Source organism: Nanorana parkeri, unplaced genomic scaffold, assembly GCF_000935625.1.
Source record: "Nanorana parkeri isolate BGI_ZX_2015 unplaced genomic scaffold, ASM93562v1 scaffold960, whole genome shotgun sequence".
Classification (NCBI taxonomy): Eukaryota; Metazoa; Chordata; class Amphibia; order Anura; family Dicroglossidae; genus Nanorana; species Nanorana parkeri.
Window position 1 is genome coordinate 437,201 of NW_017307228.1, and position 22,053 is coordinate 459,253.

The 22,053-nt window shown below is 43.3% G+C and overlaps 1 protein-coding gene across 1 annotated transcript in view; it reads left to right on the plus strand.

Moving 5' to 3' along the window:
- Positions 1-311: 311 nt before the first annotated feature.
- Positions 312-22,053, plus strand: part of LOC108795349 (SLAIN motif-containing protein-like) — a 26,293-nt gene continuing 4,551 nt past the window's right edge. The window contains exons 1-7 of the mRNA XM_018566587.1: positions 312-409; positions 8,166-8,783; positions 12,642-12,781; positions 15,545-15,694; positions 17,488-17,628; positions 19,429-19,737; positions 19,977-20,114. Coding sequence (XP_018422089.1) covers positions 8,179-8,783; positions 12,642-12,781; positions 15,545-15,694; positions 17,488-17,628; positions 19,429-19,737; positions 19,977-20,114 — 1,483 coding nt within the window. The 5' untranslated portion in view covers positions 312-409; positions 8,166-8,178. The remainder of the gene's footprint in view (positions 410-8,165; positions 8,784-12,641; positions 12,782-15,544; positions 15,695-17,487; positions 17,629-19,428; positions 19,738-19,976; positions 20,115-22,053) is intronic.

Genomic DNA, 22,053 nt, shown 5'->3' on the forward strand with positions numbered 1-22,053 from the left:
CCCCAGTGTGTGATTCTGTACTGAATGGCTGCACATTGTACTGTCCTGGAAGGGAAATAATTCGAGTTATATTTGAAAACAAATCGTCATAACAGTGTCAGTGTTCATCCCACACCCGCCCTCATTGTACATGATGACCCTCCGCCCGCACCTGCTCAATTCAAACCCCCAACATGACAACAAAGCCACGCCCCTTTCCTATAGACAGCTCGACCTTTTCTTCGCCTGGGCTTCCGAATACCCCGCCCATCTCATTTACTGCTTTAGATGTGTGCTCGGCCCGCCCCCCTTTCTCGGTGTTTGTACTCAGAGGTGGCTGTCCCCGCCCATCCGGCTGCTCGCAGTCAAGTGCTGGCCGAGATGGAGGGAGCGCGCTCCCGCGAGATGCTGCAGCTGTACTGATCGCGAGGTAAGGAGGAGCGCGCCCGGCGACAGGTTGGCCGGGAGGGGGAGAGCCGGGATGGAGGAGGAGCGGGGAGCCGAGTCGGGATGCACAGGATACAGCGAGGTAGGATGGATGGTGCACGGGAGGGAGATCGGGAGCCGTTGGCTTTTTTGTGTGTGTGCGCGGTGTTCTCCGGGGATGTGTTATGTCCTCCGCTCATTGTGTGCTGGGAGGGCTTTATCCGGTGCACAATGCCAGACACACAATGGCAGCGGAGCCGGGGAACGGCTATGGCCACCCGCCTGTAGAGACAATGCAACGGTGCACGGGCAATGGAGTCCGGGTACGACCTCCAGCCTGCATCCTCCTCACAGCCGGTGCTCGGCTTCAACCTGGAGTCACCCACCGCGCATCCATGATGAGTCCTTGTATGCACTGCCAGGGGCCCAGACAATACAGACCGGGGGCAACACAAACCGTGCTATCACCAGTGGACCGTGATAATGATATCGGTGCACCTCCAGCACTGTGATCACCAATGTACAGGGATAATGATATCAGTCCTCCAGCAACACTGATCGCCAGTGTACAAGGATGATATCCGTGCACTAGCAACACCGTGATTGCCAGTGTACAGTGATGATGATATCGGTGCACTATAAACACTGATCGCCAGTGTACAGTGATGATATCTGCACTATGAACACTGATCGCCAGTGTACAGTGATGATGATATCAGTGCACTAACATACACTGTGATCGCCAGTGTACAGTGATGATGATATCAGTGCACTAACATACACTGTGATCGCCAGTGTACAGTGATGATGATATCAGTGCACTAACATACACTGTGATCGCCAGTGTACAGTGATGATGATATCAGTGCACTAGCAGCACTGTGATTGTCAATGCACAGTGATATCGGTGCACCTCCAATACTGATCACCAATGTCCAGTGATGATGATAGTGCACCTCCAGCACTGTGATCAGTGGACAGAGTGATGATATCAGTGCACTGTGTGTTGGGACTTCAGGTAGAATGCAGCCATGTATGGCAAGGACAGTATGGCAGCCTGTGGGGACAATACATCCCAGGGCAGTGCACTCTACATGTTGGCTCATTGCTTTAATATGTAAATGTCACATGTGGCCCCTTGGCATTTATTGTGTCCCCCCTCCCCCGGGGTCTCTATAGACAGGAGTCTGATTTTTGGTTCTAGTCCTTCAGCAGTCGCTTTATTTCTGGTGTTTTCCTGCACTGTCCGTCTACAACATGTTCTTATCCACTGATCATCGGCGATGGATCTTTACCGGAGAAGAATATTTATGTGCCACAAGTCATTCTTAAATATTTTTCCATAATCTGGTTGTATACACCGAGTATTTCACATTATGGTAGATGTACCCAGCACAGCGATTACCCCAAGTGGTGCCATGTCCAGGCTCTCCTCTACGGCCGCTGCTTCCGCCTTCTCCCGAGCTTCTTCAGGGTTAGGAGTCATTGACCATCTTGATTGTCCAGAATGCCATAAGAATGGGGGGTCTGCCCATGGGAGTCACTCTGTCTTGGCTCAGGATCACTGACATAACAAGTATTGTCAGGTAGCAGCATCTATGACTGTACAAACTTACACATTCTCCTTTTATATCACACACAGCAGACTCGTGCTTGAGGTGTAGCGAGCGCAGAGATGTGACCGTTCCAGAGGAGGCAACATATAAATGTAACCATTGCTACTACAGGGATCTCACCCTAGGATTGAACCTCTTGTTACTGATGTGTATCAATGTTCTATCCTCTGTCTAGTGGCCATAATGCTGTATTTTCCTGACTCGCTACTGTCCATAATATTTGGAGAACATTCGATTTCACACCATTCTCACAACAGCTGCTTGATTCACACACAGTGAATGTACACACACTTTAGCTGGAAGAATAGCTATGCAAATGTTTTAATAGACCCTGAAGTTTGTAAAGCGTGTTTCCATTACGCAAAATCATTCTGAGTAATGGGGGGAAAAAAAAGCAAACAAATCGCCGATGTCTTCAGGCAAACTTTACAAAAATTTTGCCGTGCCCCCCCCCCACAAAAGAAATGTATACATACATACATACATACATACATGCATACCTAAGGCATATTTTATACGGAGCTTGGTAAAAATTATCACGGTTTTTAATTATAGAAAAAATAATTAGAGGTTTATGTGAGAGCGCAGTTGATACTTGAGATATAAGTATGTCATGGGTCCAGTCCAGGTGATCAGAATGGACAACGGGCTCCTGTGAGCGACTTCACTGACTCCTGCTGCTGAGGGACTCCTTTTACATCATGTTGACAGCTAAGGTAATAATCACATTGGAGGGAATTCATAAAATCTGGAGCTGTTGCCCATAGTAACCAATCAGCTTCTCTCCAGTTTGTTTAGTTAAGCTTTGATAATGAAACAAAGAAGTTGATTGGTTACTATGGGCAACTGCTTCAGATTCTGTCTGCTCAGCAGAATGGCACCGACATGCACAGTCCCGCACTGATGTACATTGTCATGCGCTGCTTAAAACTCAAGCATGAGCCTTATTTGTGTGTGTTAAGCAGTTGATTCACATGAATGGCGTGTCTTAATGCAAGGATACAATGTGTGACCTAATGCACGTGTGTTAACTGCAGCACACAGATGTATATAAACCTTTAATAAGTCCGTTTATCAGAACAAAAAAAAAAAATCAATTTTTTTTTTAAAGTGTTCAACCAAAAAAACTTTATTTTTTCTAGTTCTGGATTTGGGGAGAGTTAGAACTCATGTCAATTTTATAATGCAGTCCAAGTCTGCGATAGAGATTTGCCCTCACTTCCTGTCCTGCTGACATTGCTTCGGGCAGGAAGTGAGAGGAACTCTCTAACCGCCGCAGAAATAAAATGCTTTTCTTTAGCAGAGCGATGGAAGGCTAGAACCCCTGTGTGTGTGTTCAGACAGGAAGTGAGTGGGAAATCTCTCTAATGGAGCCCCGGATAGCAGGAAATAGCTGACTGGCGTTCTAACGCTTCCCCATTCCATCCAAAACTTTAGGGGTGGGGGGGAAGGATTTGGCTTGAGATACACATTTAAGTGACGCTGTTGGTAATATCAACATAGACCGACAAAAGAATACCCGGGAACAGGTGAACGGCGTTGTTTCTAATGCCACCAAATGCTGCTCTGTTCAGGAGGAATCGGCCTCTGAAGTCTTCAGAAGAAACTATCACTTCCAGGAGTGTCCTCTAATGACACGGAGGTCAGCGGGAAATCAACACTCTGATTCCTCTTCAATGGAGCAGCGGGAGAGGTAAGTGTTTACATGAAACTTCAGGTGACACTCTGAAAACCCACATAGAGGAAATAATCTTAAATAAACCTAGAATAAATACACAAAACGCCAACTTGGCATAAAATGGCGGTTGCATTTATTGTTGGTTAGTGTACAAAATGACTTCAATTCATGCACGGAAAAAAATAAATTAATTAAAAAAAAAAATCATGACTCCGTAAATTATGCTTCCCTGGAAAATCCCAAGTAGGGCTGCAGCCAACTAAACGATTAATCGATTATGAGAATAGTGGTCAACTTTTCTCATCGATTAGTTGGTTTTATATCCCCTAGCTCTCTCCTCCATGCTTGGAGGAGGGCACAGCAAGCAGTGGGCGGATGCAATAGCCAGCCTGCTATTGCTATTTGAAATGGCCAATAACAGGCTGGCTATTGTACCCGCCCACTACCTGCTGTATTTACATTCAACCGGCATGTGCGGAATCTTGCCACTGTCAGCTGTCATTCCCTGGCTGAAGCTATCCAGTGCCATGTGCTTACTATACAGTTAATAAAAAAAGTTATAGAAGGTGTGAAAAGGGTCAGTTTCGGTCGGACAAATTCTGCTGAGGGAGGTGTGTTTCCATGCCATTCATTTCAATGGCACCCCAAACGTGCCTCCCACCCGCAGTGTGATCGCCTGTACTGGAACGCATGGTACAGCCATACGGTGCGTTCCAGTGCAGTGTTATTGCAAAAAATCTAACAAACACTTTCAGGACCCATTCAGTTTGGTGTGTTACGATAAAACACGGGGACCAAAATGTCATATCTCCCATGTCTGTTGGGGTCCAACCCTTTGTCTCATAGAGCAGTAGCTGATAGCTGGAACATGTTGCATGTCTGGTAAAGCATTATTGGTATATTTACATCCCCTGGGCATGAATCGCCTGGTATGGCTCTTCCTTTTACAACAGTTTATTCCTGTTTGACATTGTTAGAGATGACTGTTGTGAATATAGAGTTGTCAGGTTTGTGTTTCTGTCAGGGAGATAATAACTTTCGTCTGCTCTATATCCATCTCTTTACAGGAAGTGGTTACGTCTAGTTTTCAAATTACCCTCATCAGTCCTCCACAGCTGCTAACTTATCTGAGTACATTGTATAAATACCATTTTATATGTGTCATCATGGCCTGCAGAACTATTGTATACAGTGCTGTAAAGTATTCATAGTAACACTGAAATGTCTGCTGCTTTATGATAACCTATTCCTTGACTTTTGTTTTGGCATAGCCATCCTTGTACCCTATGTTCCCGGTGCGGAAACATGCTAATTTTTGTCTTGTTGTACAGGGCACCCTGTATAGTAAAACATTGAAGTCCTTTGATAAGACAAGTGACCATTGCTGTGGTTATTGGTTCTGGCCAGTAATGATCCCGGGCTTGGTGCAAACCCACTTTGCCTGGGTTCTCCAAACCCGCTCAGAACAGTGGCTGCCGCCCCCTCCTCCTGCCCCAATTATTACCAGAGTCGTATTCCCTGACCTGCAGCTATATGTCGCACACATCAAAGGGGCTGCCACTGATTGGGCCAGGAGGGGGGTAGTGGTGGTCATAGTTTTGAGCAGGCTTGGGCCTAGTCAGGCATGTCGGAGTGTTTTACCTGTTCTGTGATAAGACAACATTGAGAAATGATTAGATCGCTTGGTTTCTGGCCAGCAGTGTGTTTGAGTTCTTGCTTTGTATTACTCTGCAGAGGTTGTGGTTGGTTCCTCTTCTGGATATTGTTTTCCAGGTAGACTTCCTTTTACTTTGTGTTCTCTGGTAGCATAATATGCAAAGGGATTTGTATCAAGGGATTTGTCTTCGTTTGCAAATTCTTATCTCTATTACTTGGTTGTTTGTTTTTCCACAATACTCATAAACATTTTTTTTTTCCACCGTGCAATATACTAATATTGACATATAGCAGCAGTATTTCCAGGATGCATGTTTGTCAAAATTTTTTAGCAGGTGGAACAAAAAGCAATCGCAGAAATAACAATAAAATAAAGCCCATTAGATATTAATATTATTTATTATTATTAATCATTTTTTTTTCACTTTGAATGCGCTTTCAGGTGTGGTCCAGTGCATTTGTATACGTTTATGGGCCAGTTCACACCAATTGCATTGCGTTCCAGAGCGGTAGCTGCTGGAACGCACTGCAATCGCACACTAAACTTAGTTCTGAAGTCAATGGCACCGCCGCAGCCACACACTCTGCCCGCAGTGCGATCAGACGTGTGGCAAAACATTGCCTGGCTTCACTGAACGCTGTGTCCACTGTGAACGCAACAAAATGCTAAATCTTTTGCGTTCACAGTGGACCGGAACGCAGGCAACGTTTTGCCACGCATCTGATCGCACTGCAAGTGGATGGGTCGTGGCTTCTAATATTGAAATGAGTTATGTTTCTTTATTCATTGGTTGGTAGATTGGGCATAGCGGCTCAGTCTCATATCTTAGCCTGCTCATACTGGGCACAGGTTGGACAGATATGATTTCTTTCTTATTTTGCGTGTGGAATTACTACCGGTAGTGCAGCCGTGTTCTAACAAATCATTGGACAGTTCCTCAGAGTAATCATCTTGGATAATGGCTGTACAGGCTGTACATTCAGATAAGGTGCACATAGGCCATGAGATTACTGTATTGGTAAGAGCAGGAGATGACTTGTATATAATGATACTGTACAGCCTATGAAGATGACCCGACCCCTGGCTGACCAGTCTGTAGGGAGGTGAAAATGGTTTTGGCTAGTTTGGATGGACCTGGTCAGTCATGGTGGTTCTGCTGACGTCGTTTTTGGCATGGGGGTTTTTTACATAAGTGAATGGGCACACTGCACAGAGAACAGACTGCATTACTGTGGGCCTAAAGACGATGGTTTGGTAGTTGGGTCTCCTATCAATATGGGATATTTGGTTATCTGTTGACTTGGCTTATGCATTTTGAATGGTAAATGGTTCTGCCTGCAGATGGAAGGGGCACAAGTACTATATTTCAGTGGGCATGTATAGGTTTGTTGGGGTGGGGAGGTGTTTTTTTTTTCCCCACAGCTAAATGGTTGCTGGACGTGGCATTTCTGTGAAGCTCAAGCAGCTTCTGGTTGATGTGTCATGAAGTAAAAGTATTTAACAATCCGATGGTAATCCTGCTAGGAAGAGGAACGATTTCCTGTTTCCAAACAAAAGCACCTTTTATATATTGTGTTTTTATGACCTCGGGAAGTTTCTCTCCTCCGGCAAGCCTCCCTGGAAGATGTGAATGTGATGTTCTTTACTTTTACTCTTTCCATGTGTGCTTTATATGGGTGTTTATATTGTGCACAAGGCGTATGTTTCCATACTGGCCAGAGGCAGTTCCGTACACACCCTGGCCCTTTGCAAACAATAGGAAACACTAACTAGGTGGATGTGTGACTGGATCAACATGCTGTCTGCTCTGTATAACCCTCCTGATTACATTCATTGCCTTGTTAAAGAGCAACGCCGGGTCCAGATGAAAAGTAAAATGAAAGCGTATCTAAACACGAACAGTAATGTATTGCAGCTTACCAGTCCTTAGATGTGGTCCCTGTATTCATTTTTTGTTATTTTACTGGCGATCATGCCAGTAACCTACTGGTACTAGGGTGACCGCACTCACTTATTGTATTGTATCTGTGGGAGAGCAGCATTGTCATTCTAAGGCTGGACTACAATGCAGCCCCACTCATAACATAGCTGGTGGTGTTTTGCAGTCCACAGAGAGTTGGGAGCATTGCTAACTGACAAGTCAGCACAGTTAATTATGCGTTCCCAAGATTTCTGGCAGGATCAATTTTTTTATTTTTTTAAACTAATTGAACAGATATAACAAAACTTTTGTATATTCAACAGGCCAAAGGCAAGCAAATAAGAGCAGTTCAATGTTATGGTTTATATATACTTTATTTAAAGAACTGCTAATGCTGTCAGAAAAACCTTGCCACAGCGCTAAAGTTATAAATTCCATGTAATTTTCCATGCCAATATGGAAATGGTATAATAGAGTATTGTGGTTGGGTTCAACAAGCAGTGCCTTGTCCCAAACATCTGTGCTGTGTAATATCCTAAAAACTTGGAATCTGCATCTTCAGAGTTGAGGATAGTAACAACTGCTAGGATTTGGTACATGGGGGAAGGCAGGTGCACAGTGGTAATGCCAGGACCATGATCCGCTCCATTGCCAGATGTTAATATTGCCTGAAGAATGCATTGTGTTTGTCTGTAGAGCAAGTGTGAGTTTACAGTGTGTGTAATTCTAATAATATAATGAGATGCTTTATATGTGTACATTTTAGGCAGGTTAAGTTTAATAAGTCAATTGCAGAGTGTTCCGACTTTCCTCTGTGTATGATCAGATTATATAACATGAATACTTTTTTTTAAAAACACTTTCCTCTGTCTTCTGCTTGTCTTGCAGTGACCATTTGACAATGGTGGTCCCTGAAAATCCTGTTATCCAGCATGATCATACGATAGGGGCCAACAGCAGTATGGATACAGAAGCTGAATCAGACTACAGTCCTGACCTGAATGAAGTGCGCAAGCTTCAGGAACTGGTTAGAAGACTGGAAATTCAGAACCAGCAGCTGAGGATAAAGAAGACTCCACAGAGCGGCAATCACACCGGTGTTGATAATCACCTCTCTACAATTCATTGTACCGGCGTCATGAACAGCATGAACATCCAGCCTGACATTGGAGACCTGGAGATCATCCCCAACCTGCACTCTAAGCTGGATCCCAGTCACTTGGAAAAAGAAAACATCCCTCGTATAAGGATGGACTCACAGGTGCAGTACGAGAAGGTGTGTGCTGACTCGAAGCTCGCCAGTAAGGGAGGGAATCACTGTGATATGGACGATAGCTCTTTCTTCAGCCTGGACGTCAGCGGCAAAACGGAGCAGGAGGACAGCTCTGGCAGTATGTCTGAACAAGGCTCCAGCGGGGTTTGTGGGGATCTTCTGGATGAGACGGCCCTCGGTGAGGTTGATGTTCTGGAGCTGGATTCATGCAGTGAGGACGAGGAGGACTGCTGGTAAGTGTTTCATTAAAACTGACTGCCTTTTTGATAAAAGCACTGTGTGCATGGAGTCCGCTGACTTAGGAACTTTTTTAATTAAAACGAGGGACTATTGGAATTAGCAGCTGCAACCAGTTAACATTTTTACTTGGTTTGCCTAGTTGCATTGGGGGAGCAACTGATAAGCAGTCAAGGACCTGAGAACGTTTGTCTGAACCTGACCCCTCCTAATAAAGTATGCTACTTGACTGCACAGATATCATAAAGGGCAACCTTTATATTCTGGCAGCTAAGGTGTGTTTTTTGGGTTGTCATTATTTTATACAAGATTTATATAGCGCCAACAGTTTGCGCAGCGCTTTAGTTGTCACCAGAGAGGGTTCTTGGTGGGTTTTTTTCAGCTTGAACTTCCGGTTGAAGATTTCTCCACATACTAGAAAGGCTAAAGATGCTCACACTAGACTGTGGCTGCCTGTATATGTTTGATCCAGCTGCCTATGGTTATTACCAATCACTGTTGAATGAACTTGGATGTATGTGCCCATTGAGAATGGGGCACACTTCAGGCAATAGCAGTCAGGTAGGATCACTTATCCAGGCCACTAGTTTTCTTCCAATCAGCCTAGAGTATCAGGGAAATGCCTACAGACATAAACATTTATCTGATCTGACCATAAATGGGTGAATTTGGCAGATTTGTTTGCTCTCTGGGCAACTTCAATATCTAAGAGCTTTAAAAGAGGGCACTGGGCTGGTATTTCTGATGCCTTCTAGGCATCTGCCCTAATTGTGTGTGTGGCATCCAACAGTGCTGATTGAACGAAATGGCTTCGTACATGCTTGCACGGTTTATTAACTTTTTGTTGGCTTTATATTGGCTTGCCTGTAGATGTCACCGAATTTACAAATTGTTATGGGTGGATGTTGAGTGTGTGCTAAACACAGGTAATGGATACTTTTGGGGTTGAAGTCATCAAAGCAATTGCGTCAGTTTTAGCCTCTTTAGATCCCCCCCACCCCCCCTTTTTTTTCTTAATGTGCAAATCTGTCTTAACCTGTGCGCCTGTTTTGACCAGAGTTTGCACTAGTTTTCCAATTGCGCCTGTTTTACGAAGGTTCGCAACTGTTTACATCTGCACTTGTTTTGCTGCCGTTAAGCTTTTTGCCTGGCATTACGAGTCTTTCCTGGAGTCTATTTAATCTCGTTTATAAACCACATTACACTAGCAACATAAATCTGGCGCAAAGTGCATCAAATATATTCCGTGAAAGTTCAAACACTCGCAATTGCTATGATAAGTTCCCCCCTTTGTGTCTAAACACAGCGCCTATGGAAATGACACCATGTCCTTTGAGCACACCATACAGGTGTGCAGGAAAAGAAAGAAATGCAGCTCAATGGACCTGGTGTGTAAACAACCCTAATCTGAAATCTGATTGTATTATATGTTACCCTTTCTGGGAGAACTGACATTTCACTCTGTTGATGATGCTGGTGATAGATGTCATGATAAATCCATGTCCTGATCAGCCATGGGATATGTTTGCCTATGGCCAGGAAGAGACCATTTAAAGGTGTAATTGTGATGCTCTTTTATGTCTATCTGCTATATTATGTGTGTCTACGTCATACAAAGCCATGATGAAAAGGTAGACCTAGCAGCGGTCACTGGCCAGACCTACAGAGACATTTTATTACATTATTAAGATTACGTACATTAAGCTGCCTGTCCCGCTGATATACAATGGGAGACAACAACGGAAGTTGTAGTGCACATCTCATGTTGCATTGGTTTTTGCTGGCCTCTAGTATATTGCTAAGCAGGTTATTGGATAACCCCCAAAAAACCTGTGACCGTCACTGTCTGCAGGACAGGTATAATTTTTAAAGGGGACAGTTCTATTAAGAATGATGTATCCAATTTGAATGGGTGTTGTCCTCCTTTTACTCTCTATGGCTCTCAGGAATGTACAGGTAAAATCTTCCATTGGCGTTACCCTTCCTTTCATGGAACTGTAGAGCGCATCTAAACCCTAAAACAAAAATGTAATATATTTAAGATTACCAATTCCTTAGATGAAGTGGCTGCATTAGTTTTTTTTTCTTCAGTTGATTTATCTTTTTCTCACCTGATGATCCGAGCAGAGACACACTTCCTGTACTAGGGTGACAACGGTCAGTGTTGTCATGCTAGAAGAGGAAGTATGTTAGGACTACAGAACACTCATCTCTAATTCATAGGAAGGAGGTGATCTGTAGTAGATAGCTGGGGACGCTGATGACATGGCTTCAGATGTTGAGTGCACAGGAAGGACACTGGATTTTTTTTAGCAGGATCAGCAGGTATTTTTTGTTGTACTTGCACAAAATGTTATCCTGAAATTAAATTTGGATGCAGCCACCTCATCGAACGACTAGTAAGGTGCAATACATAATATTTTTGTTGTTCTTGGGTTTGCATATCCTTTAAGTCACTTCGTACATTTTCATAATTTAAGAAATCCATCAGAAAGGTGGGACAGGCTTACAATGGCTTCAGCAGGGAACTCTGGGGCAGAGATGTAATATTTGTGTCCTGAGAAGCCGTGTGAATTAACTTTAATTAAAATGTTGATTTTTGGGTACAGCGATCCTTCAAACCTCCTTTTATTTTTATATTTGTTTCTTCTTGGTACGAGTGGTAATCTGGGCTGATTTCTGACGCTGCAGTCAGCGCTCTGTTGTTGCTTCTGGAGCTGCTTTTGAAAGTTCCATTTGCACAGAAACCATTTTCAGCCTTGAAATATTTAAAGCCTGTTGTACCGTATGAAGAGAGAAATCTCCTGACCTAGATTTTATGTTAAGGGCTGTTCTGAATGGTCACGTGGGTGTCTGATGACTGTTGCCTGATGATTGAGAACTACATCTTTGTTTCCTAGTTTTGCTTTGAGTGGCTTGATCTTCTTCTTTTTTTTCTTTTTTCTTTTTTTCTCAGTTTGAATATTTGTATGTCATGCTCATCCCTTAACTTTATTTGGCTTATTCTTGTGCACACCTGCGGTCTTCAAAGCGTACATTGTAGAACTGTTTTGTTTTTTTGGTATTGGCAAATGTCTGCAAAAATCCTGACCGTTTGGTATATCCAACAAGTTAATAGTGCAGGCAGATTGGCAGATTTTTATATCAGTATATGGAAATCCGGTATCAAACTAATCTACCTGTTAGGATGACTCCATACCTATGCCTAGATATGCCCTGCATATGTATTTTAGGGAGCATCCCTTTTATTTCTAAATCGCTTCCTATGCATGTCAGCATAGTACACACCACAACACAGACTTTTTTGTTTTGTTTTTTTTAACCTTTGTTAAAGGAGAATTATTGGGAGAGCAAAATACACTGTTCCCAAAACCTAGAGCTGGCAGGAAGGACACTGCAGCTGTCACATGATGGCTCTATAGATCGAGAACTGAGTGATCAGGAACCGCTATCTGCTGGGAGAAAACCATGAGCTGAGCTGTCAGCAGTTTGTGATCGTCGGCTCTTGGTAGTCTCCTACAGATAGTGGTGACTGTCATTCACTGCTCTCCACGGGGATTCCCCCACCTCTCTGTTCCTCCAGAACTCATTGGAGGGACAGACAGGGGAGAGGGCAGGGGCAGCTGGCTCTGGCTCTAGAGAGGCAGAGCCAGCTGTCAATCAGGCAGCAGGGTGGAGCCCGACAATATTGTCGGAATCTTTCCTGGCTGCGACTCCGCTCTGAGCATATGTTAATTTTGTCATCGGAGTATATTAGTAAATGGGAGTTGCTCAGGCCTGTATCTTTTAATAGTGTTTAACATCTGAAGAATAAGGATCTTAACTCCCATCTTGTCTCCCCACCCCGTTTCAAGGCTTTACATTTCTCCAAAGAAACATGCAAAGGAAGAGCAGGAAACGGATTCTCCCTTAAAATGGTGCCGGCAAGTGCTGGATCACCACAGTCCGGAGACGGAGGCTGCTTGTCGGACTTTAATTGGCAAGCTCGATCAAGGTAAGAGAACATTTCTAGCTGTGGTCTCTGATTGCTGTATTTTAGGATTGTTTTGGCACAAAGGTCAAATGTCTCACCATGCTGGAAATCTTACCTGCAGCTGTCTTTGCTGATAAACTGTATTGATTAAAGCTGAACTCTGGGCAAAAAATGATTCCTTGCAGTGGGGCGTCCTCTGTACAGCAAGGGTTTAGTGCTAATCTTTGCCTAATGCTTGATCCTTTGAGCTGCCTGGCTGTTAGACCGGTCCCTGGAGTGTCTCTTCCCCCCCTCTACTGCAGCGGTCTAAGCTCTGTCATCCTGTTTTACACACATTGTATAGTCTGTGAGGATGCCGTATAGTCTGTGAGAATGCCAAGGGACATACCATCGCTGCAGTGGAGGAGGAGACAGGCTGGAGGGAGCACTGTGACAGCTGGCTGGCTTGGGATGATCAGGTAACTTTTTTTATTTTTACCTAAGGCAAAAACTAGCACTTAACCCTCGCAGTGTAGCCCCACTGCAAGGGTTAATCATTTTTTGCCCAGAGTTCTTTAACCAGTTGACATCCGCGGTGTTAAACCCACAGCGTAGATGGGAAATGGCTTCTAGTTAAGACTACGGATGCACCAATACCGTTTTTTATACGGTTTTACGGTATCGATTGAGTACCAATTATTTATCTTTCGGCATTTGTTGATGGAGTACTGATACTGGTACTTCCGCTAGCATGGAGCCAGCTTCCCAGCCAATCAGCATGGAGCTGGCTTTTGCCAGTCAGGAACTTCCGGTATCAGGGGTAAGAATCGGAGCAATTGGGTGAGTACGAGTACTCTGCCAAAAACTCTATCTGCAAATGATCTTGCTGTGCATACAATGAGGCTGATTTACTAAAGGAGTTGAGAAGCAAGTAAACCAAGTTCCCGTTTACATTGAATGTCCAATTCTGTGCAGATGAAATAAGTGAACAGGATTTTGCTTTTTACATGATAAGTTAGTTGAAGTGAAGATTTCCTTGAGTGACAGTTATCACCTCTTCAGTAAATCAGCCTCACAATGTCTACATGCCTCAGTACGGTTTCTCATGTCTGGACCTCTATGTAGCTTTGCTCTGCAGTTTAATCGTGCCGAGTCAAATGAGTCTTCCTGTATGGGATTACTTTACAGGAAGTCAGATGTATTTGATACTATTGCTCCACACTGTACCAGCTTTGTTTCTGATAATCTGCTGGAACTTTGACATTTTCATCCACTGAGATGGAAGAGTCGATGGAGGAAAGTGCAATATTCATGTCATTCAGTCTGAATAGAATTTGTACTTTGCTGTGAAGTAAAATCTAACGCGCTCTCCTCATTTGACTTTATAGAATACATCTGAAGAGGTTATTTGGATTCTCTTTGGACATAATATTGGGCACAGATCATGTCAGTTGATTCTTTGGTTGCCAGGATAAGAGCTGTTATTGGATGCATGCAATGTCTGTTCTCCAGAGAGGAGTTCAGCACTGCATTTAAGCACCCAGAATACAAGCAGCCTAGAGCTGTATCATCATTGCCTAATGTCTGATTAGCTGTGTGGAGCCAATTCTACTGGTATCGGCCTTTCCAGGTGTTTGACCCATTATAGGAACCAGATTTACAGCCTTTTCTTTTCCCATCCAGTTACTTTTCTTTTTTTTTTTCTGTATTTGCTTTCACTCTCACTATCATGCTGACAGGAGGGCAGCCAGTGGAGGTTAGAGGGCATTCAGGCTTCCATCTGTGCTCATGTATTGTATGCGCAGCCTTGGCTCCAGCCCAGATGGTTACATACAATGCACCTGTTTCCCTTCCCCAGTCCAAACTGCGAATAAAAGCTAAAAGTTTGCAGAGTAAACGGTCGACCTAGAAGCTGCATGAAATGGTGTCACAAGTCAGTCACAGTTCATGGTTCCCTGTATGAAGAAACAGTATTTACACGCAGGGGTGTTTGAGGGGGAAAACAAACATGGATAGATGTGGACAGATCTCAGGATCCAGGTAGCCAATGCTCTTTACAAATTACAGCCGGCCCCTAACTTTTGAGGTTTTCTCTAGTTGTCAATAGAGCTGGCTCCTAAAAAAAGAAAATCCTGATTTTGTGATTTGCCCACCCCCTGAGGATAAGCATATATTGCATTAGCGTTGACATCAACCCATCAATGAGAAAGTATCTCTTCTCCCATGCCTAGTCTCCACCATCGTGAAGTTGGGTTGCAAAGAAGTGATGTTGGCACATAAAGAAGAATGTGCAGCATTTTTGGCTCCATCTCCTCGTGTCACACATATTGATGGTGGGCAGGGTGTGGAGAACAGGGCCCTTACCTGGTTGCTATAGGCAGAGGCCAAATGCCGTGGATGCCTGAGGGCAGTTGAATTGCACGTGTCCATCCATCCTCTGACATCTGTGGGCACCTTCACAGTTCTTTAGTTACTATTTCATGCTGCTACAGTTTTATGTTCGGCTATTATGAGCCTGTATAGGTATGAACATACATAAACTGCAGTACAAAGTTTCTTTCTTTGCACTTTTATCTGAATGCTCAAGGTAAGCATTGTTCTTATTCAAATTTCACAGCGGGGATATTTTCATCGGCACATATCTACTCCTTTAGAGAAGATTTCCAGTCTGCTCTGACCTGTAGAATAAGACTAACAGATGAGAGTTTGGTTTATACTGAAAAGCTTCTATTGCATGTGTTCATTTGACTCTAATGTTCATGTTTGAACTAACCTGGTTATACCTTTTTTAAATTGTCATTGTAGCGAGTAGATGGAAAAGCCTTTACTGCAGTCCGCTGGCATCACCAAGTGCATATAGCGCCAACAATGAGAGCGGCAGTTGTAGCAATACACTAAATTCACCTGGGTGCCTCAAATCCACTAACAAAGCACTACTAACCTGTGGCAGCTCAGGTACGGCATGACTTGTGAACGGCATGAAACTTAACGCATCACCTAATTACAGTGTTTCCATAACATGGCCCTCAATGTACAGATACATGTTTGCTATATGACTGTGTAAATAGGACTTGTTTCTGACTCTTTATGTATGTGGCTTGGCTTGTGTGTGTAGTAATGTACCAATGTACTGTTGACACCTAAACTTGTTTAACATGTTTGTCTTTACTAGAGTTGTTTAGTATAGATGCATGCACTGCTGCACCACGTAGTGTTCCAGGATCACATTTTTAGATTGAGCAAATAAAACATTAACTGATGATCGTGCAGTATTGAGTCCACACCAGTTGTACGACTGGGAAAGCTTGCCCATGGCTTTTATAAAACTGAAGTGAAGGTCTGGCATGCTATTGTAGTAGGGGGCCAGGGCACTGTGGCTTCCACTTGAGTTGTGCAACCAACACCTCAGTTGATGCAAAAACTCCAAGTATAGTAGGAAATATGACATCTGTATTTACATAGACCATGACAAGATTGTCTGTCTGTCTGTCCTTCAAGATACTTTTCTTTGGTAGATACTGTTATGATCGGTGTATGTGGCCCCTGCAGTAGCTTTTTGGCAGCATCTAAGCCAGGGGCGGCCACAATTTTTTGTGATTTAGATCTGCTTTTCAAATGACGAGCTACATGAGCTCTACCAACGAAAAAAAAACCTCTCTCCTCGTTCTCCTACGTTCTCGTGGCTCACCTTGCTGTATAAACTAATATTCTTTGATGTAATAAATAGCACTTCAACCTCCAGTATCCACCAGAAAGGTGTCAGGGAGCTTGGCTCAGCAGACTCAGGCTAATAGGTAATCATGTGTGCACAGCTAAATAAATATACCAAAATGGAATAAAGGGGCCACCATTCACACCCTTCCTGATCTATCAGCATCAGCTTTGAGAGCTACTGGTAGATCACGATCTACCTAATGGGCACCCCTGATCTAAGCCATAAAAGAAAAGGCAGCAAATAGAATTCTCACTTAAGACTTTTTGAGAAGTGTTTAGTAAGCCGTGAGTTAAGGGAGCCATGGGCATGTGTATGGCTCATAATGTTCACCATGCAGTGGAATTGGCATGACCCTAATGTGGTCACGTTCAGTACAGCTCCACGTTGGCGTAATGTGACACTGATTGTTTTACTTTTGTAGGTTCCTTAATACTTAAATTGTCTGAAATGGCTCTTTAAGTACTTTCTGTGAGTCACTGACCTAGAAGTACAATGTATAGTTCACAACTGGCTTTCTTGAAAGGAGAAGTCAGCACTGGCAGCTTATGCCTCGGGTCATGAGGAAGGTGAGAGGAGATCCTAAAGACTTGTGTGCACCACATTTGTTTTCTCGCTTCCCCATGCAGGTGAAAGCAGAAGCAACTCAAAATCAGGATCATCCAGAATGAAAGCCAGTTATGGCCCTGTACACAAACCCTATATCACTGATTTTGGCGACCTCTTTTTTTTGTTGCAGCCAATCTTTGTAAAATCTTGTACGGTCTGCCTCTGGCTCCAGCTGTCACAGTTGTATGTAGCTGTTACCAAAGGCTGGCAAGGTGCAGCATCCCATAGTAACCAGAGTTGAAGCAGAACTCTGGGCAAAAGTGTTCTTAACCCTTGCAATGTTGTCTTCTCTTTAAATAGAAGGTTTCTAGTTGGCTGTTATGGGCAACACCTCCCCTTTAAATCTTCAGTGACTTGACTGTAAAGCTAAAAGTGTGCGTATTGGTTTTCTTTTATATCCTAACCATCTGTTGTCTGTTCCTTTCAGGTCACTTGGGTGCTCATTCTACATTCAGCTCTCAGTCGTCTGTGGACAGTGAACTGAGCACATCAGACGATTCCATATCTATGGGCTACAAGCTCCAGGACTTGACTGATGTGCAGGTTATGGCCAGACTGCAAGAGGAAAGTAAGATTGCTTATGGATTTCTTATTCTGTGTTTATGGTGACCATTCACATTGGTCTGTGTACAATATCTGTACAATCTCCTTTTTAGATTTACCAATAACAGTGTAGTATGAAGTCTACCTAAGCAGTTTTAGTTCGGCATTCACACAACATAGTGGCTGATATATAAACGACATTGTACAGAGACCATTCAATTGTAACATGTGCTTTTGATAATGTTTCATTAACTAGATTAATGGAAATGTATAGCTTTGTATAAAATTTCTTATGCTTATACAAAAAAAAGGGTTTTTGTAGACTGGTCGATATATTTGCCATAGTTGTTCTTTTAGGGCTCTGAACCGAGTTAATTAGAGCGATTAGCTCAGGGCAAACAGCTGCAGATGTAGAAAATCCATATTGCTTTGTGCAAGGAGTGTCTTGGGTGTGTGCACCCTGTATTTAATTTTCAAATAAAGATTTTATATAAATGTAAAACATGTTCTAAACCTTGAGTGATCCATTTGTTTACCTTTTTTAATGACTTTAATTACTGCTGAGCCTAATTATGAATGAAGAATGTGATTGCTGCCAACCTTGGCTCCGATAATACCTTGGCTCCGAGATTGTACTTGTTTCCACACAGTGCCCTCTGGTGTTGGGTAAGTGGTAGTGCGGCTTCACACTTTAGCATAGAGCAGAGTTTCATAGGGCTTGTCTTTTTAGCCGTACTCTCACCTATGTGCTGAAACTGCATGTACTTTTTTGTACATTTTCTTCATGCATATTTATAGTGGGATTTTAATAATTTAGGGGCTTTACATGATTTTAGTTTATAAGATGGTTTCAGTTCAGATTTCACATGAAACCATTATTTCCAGCTTTAAATATATATTTTTTTTCCTTTTAACAAAATCACACAAAAAAAAAAACTTCTAATAATAATCGTGTATATAACCTCACTTCAGAAATGCCTTGCAATATATACTACTCTTTAATCCAAAAATTATACATTTCACTCCATTTTTATGTGGGCCTAACTAACACAAACTACATTTATCCCAAAATAAGGGAAAAGCCAATGGACTCTACCTGCTGCTTGTCTTAGAGGCATGAATCCCACTTGATCTTTAGCTATTAAGGATACTATAACTTTATTTAAATCTAGCGGCTTTTCAAATCATTACTACTGCTGCTGTTAAAGTATCTGAGCCCAACCAACATTTATATTTATAGAAATTCCATTTATTTAAAAAAAAATTATCTTCATATAAAGTTATCCAGGCACTGAGAAATCAAGACTTCATTCATCAATTCATTCAAAGGCCTCTGTCTAGCTAATATCCATTTTAATAAGAGCAGTGGCCGCTATGCCTACTTTTCCCCAGGCCACCGATCTTGTGATGTCCCCATGCTTTCTTGGGCCGGGGGGCTTGACAAGAAATTAAAAATGTGCAGGGATCCACAGCGGTTTACCATGACGGTAGTTTGAGATGTTTTAAATATCTACAAGTTTGCTTCAATGGGTCAGGCCGTTTTACAATAGTTCAATATAGGTGGAAACTGAGTCACTGAACTGGCTGATTTTCCTCGGGAGCTCCAGTCATAAGATCACCCAACATATCTCCAGTCCTGGTCACCATAGAATGTCTCTGATCCTTCTACAATAATGATATTCTGTAGAATACCTTTGCTGCATTCTTCATTGCTGTGGAGGTGGACTGCCGTAGATCTTGAGATTCTTTTAGCTTTTCTATTGTGTGTGTAGATTTGCTAGTTGGTTGAACAATCTGATGACCATTAAACTTCTCTGTTTTTCAGGTCTCAGGCAGGACTACGCCTCCAGCTCCGCGTCTGTTTCTAGGCGCAGTTCCAGCGCTTCCGTCCACTCTCTGAGAAGAGGAACATTCAGCGATCAGGAATTCGACACCTACAGTCTGGAGGATGAAGATGACTACGACGGTTCTTTGTCTTTCCGCAGCGCACACCGCTATTCCCCTTCACCTCTCAGTTCACCTCGATGCCAGTCACCCTCCACAGTGGGGGGAAGCTGCGCTTCCCGAATTAGACCTCCTCGCAGATCTATGCAAAATCATGGGCAGGAGCGGATGAAGTACCCAAGTTGTGAAGGTGTGTGTGGGCCCCCCCAAAGCCCATTTACAGTTAACTGAATCATTAGAGAACTGATTCATCCCTCAGAGGGCTGAATGGGAGGTTCTACTAGACATAAGGAACTGCTATATACACTAGTTTGTTTCGCTGTGTCTTTTGATAACCCACAATCCTCTAGGAACCCTTTGTCGTGTATTATGTTTATTTGCCAGTTTAACAAAATCTTTTGCATTTAAAAAAAATATTTTATATTATAGATGACTTGCGGCACAGCATGCCTAATCTTGCAAAAACCAGTTTACGTTCGCTGGAAGCAGTGAGAAGCAGCCGGAGCTTGGAATCCGATCTCCAGGGGCCGAGCAGCCGACTGAGCAGGATTCAGCAGCCCTCCGCTAGTATGTCCATTCAGAGATAAACTCTCCCTTATACTTGAATTTGTCTTTAATAGCTGGTTATTTAGACTTTTGTATTGTTCCTAATATCCTGCGTGCATTTTCAGTCATCGCATATCCTGGTCAGTGTGTACATGTGCATTGGGTGACATTTAATAAAGGAGTGGCATATGAATTACAGTATTGTGCAGTTTGTGTGAAAAATGTTAGCATAAAGCTTTGCATTATAGTGTGACTCAAAAGTAAATGCTTGTTGTGCTGGAACTGTGAGCACTTATTGTGCTTCTAGCCAAAACTTTTTTTAAATTCTTGGAGTGGCAAATGGTTAAAAACCCCTTTCACGTTTTTGCTGCAGTCTTATTTCCTACTGCGGAGATGTTGCTCAGGAGGCACACAAAGTGAGAAGAAATCTCTTGGTGAACAGCTGCCCCCATTCAAAGATGTTCCCTCTTACTGTTCAGGAAATGTTGGATCTCACTCATTTTGGTCTCCTTTCACACTTGCATGTTGTGGTAACATTTGTAGAAAACACTGCAACACGATATACATGTGTGCACTCACTTTGGTACCTCACACACCTGCATTACAGTGCATTCTGGCACACAACAAATGATGTGTATGGCAGTGCATTGCGGTGAAAAAAGAAAATTACAGATGTGGGTTTTACTGTGTTGGGGCGCATTCAAAATGAATGGTCTGCATCTCATTGCATTAGTGTATTGTGATGCATCAGTTATCTCAGCACAGTATAGTGTGAAAATTTTCATGTGGAATTAAAAGATAAATTTCAGTACCACCCTTTTCGGTTGCCTGACGTCATCCCTACCAGCTGCGTGGGTTTGTGTGTACCTGAGGCCTTGCCTTGCACTTTGTACCTAGTTGCATTACTGATACAGAGGGACCAATCCTGCTGCTGTGGGTGACTCCCAGCTCATACTCTCCTAATAGTTCCAGGGGTGATTACTTGGTATGCTCCGAGGGAACCACGCCTGCAGTATGGATGCCGGTAGTCCTAGGTCCTAAAGTATTGGAGTCTCCATGTGTGTCGGGTGAATGTCAGGGTAGGAACCTGCTTGCCACTCATCCAATTATTACCAAAAACGAACTACAGAGGCTTTAAGCATGGTTCAGCACCTTCCCCCTACTAATTCTATCTGACCATCCAGAGACCTTCATACAGGCCAGGCTGTTGGTCCCTGTGGAACAGATTGCTGTCCCCAGCCTTGGGTCTTTCAGCACTCCTGCAACTGCAAAGACCTTTCCCATACACTTACTTTGAGGTATCCCTCCTATGTAGAATGGAAACACTCTGTAGCATCCTGGACCCCACATTAGTCTGTGTTGGAACTGTTCCCTTTTGAGAAGGAACTCGTTACATGGTCATCTCTACCTACAGTGGATTCACCAGTGACCCATTTTAACAGGAAAACTACTAGACAAGGAGGGCTTGCTTACCTCTAAAGATTCTATTGACCAGAAGTTAGAATCCCTCCTTAAATCCCAGTTTTATCTGGCAGGTTATGCCCTCTGCTGGCAGTGACCTTAGTCTGCCAAACTGTGGGCCTACACATAACACCATGATCAGGAATGCCACGGGAAGTCAAAGAGCCTACTCCTGCCTCTAGTGTACCCATAGTTTAGGACAGGGGTGTCCAAACTCTGGCCCTCCAGCTGTGGCGGAACTACAAATCCCATGATGCATCTCTCTCCGGGAGTCATGTCTGTGAGAATCTTGCAATGCCTCATGGGATTTGTAGTTCCACATCTGGAAGGCCAGAGTTTGGACACCCCTGGTTTAGGAGGTATAGAAGTGGTCAGCTGATTCCCATCCTTCTCCATTCTGGGGTAGGTGATCTCTGTCCCTCAGAGTCTAATTTTTAGACCTTTCCTGTTAGGGCTCGAAGTTGGTTAAGACTTTTTTTGGGGGGTTTGGGAGGAGGGA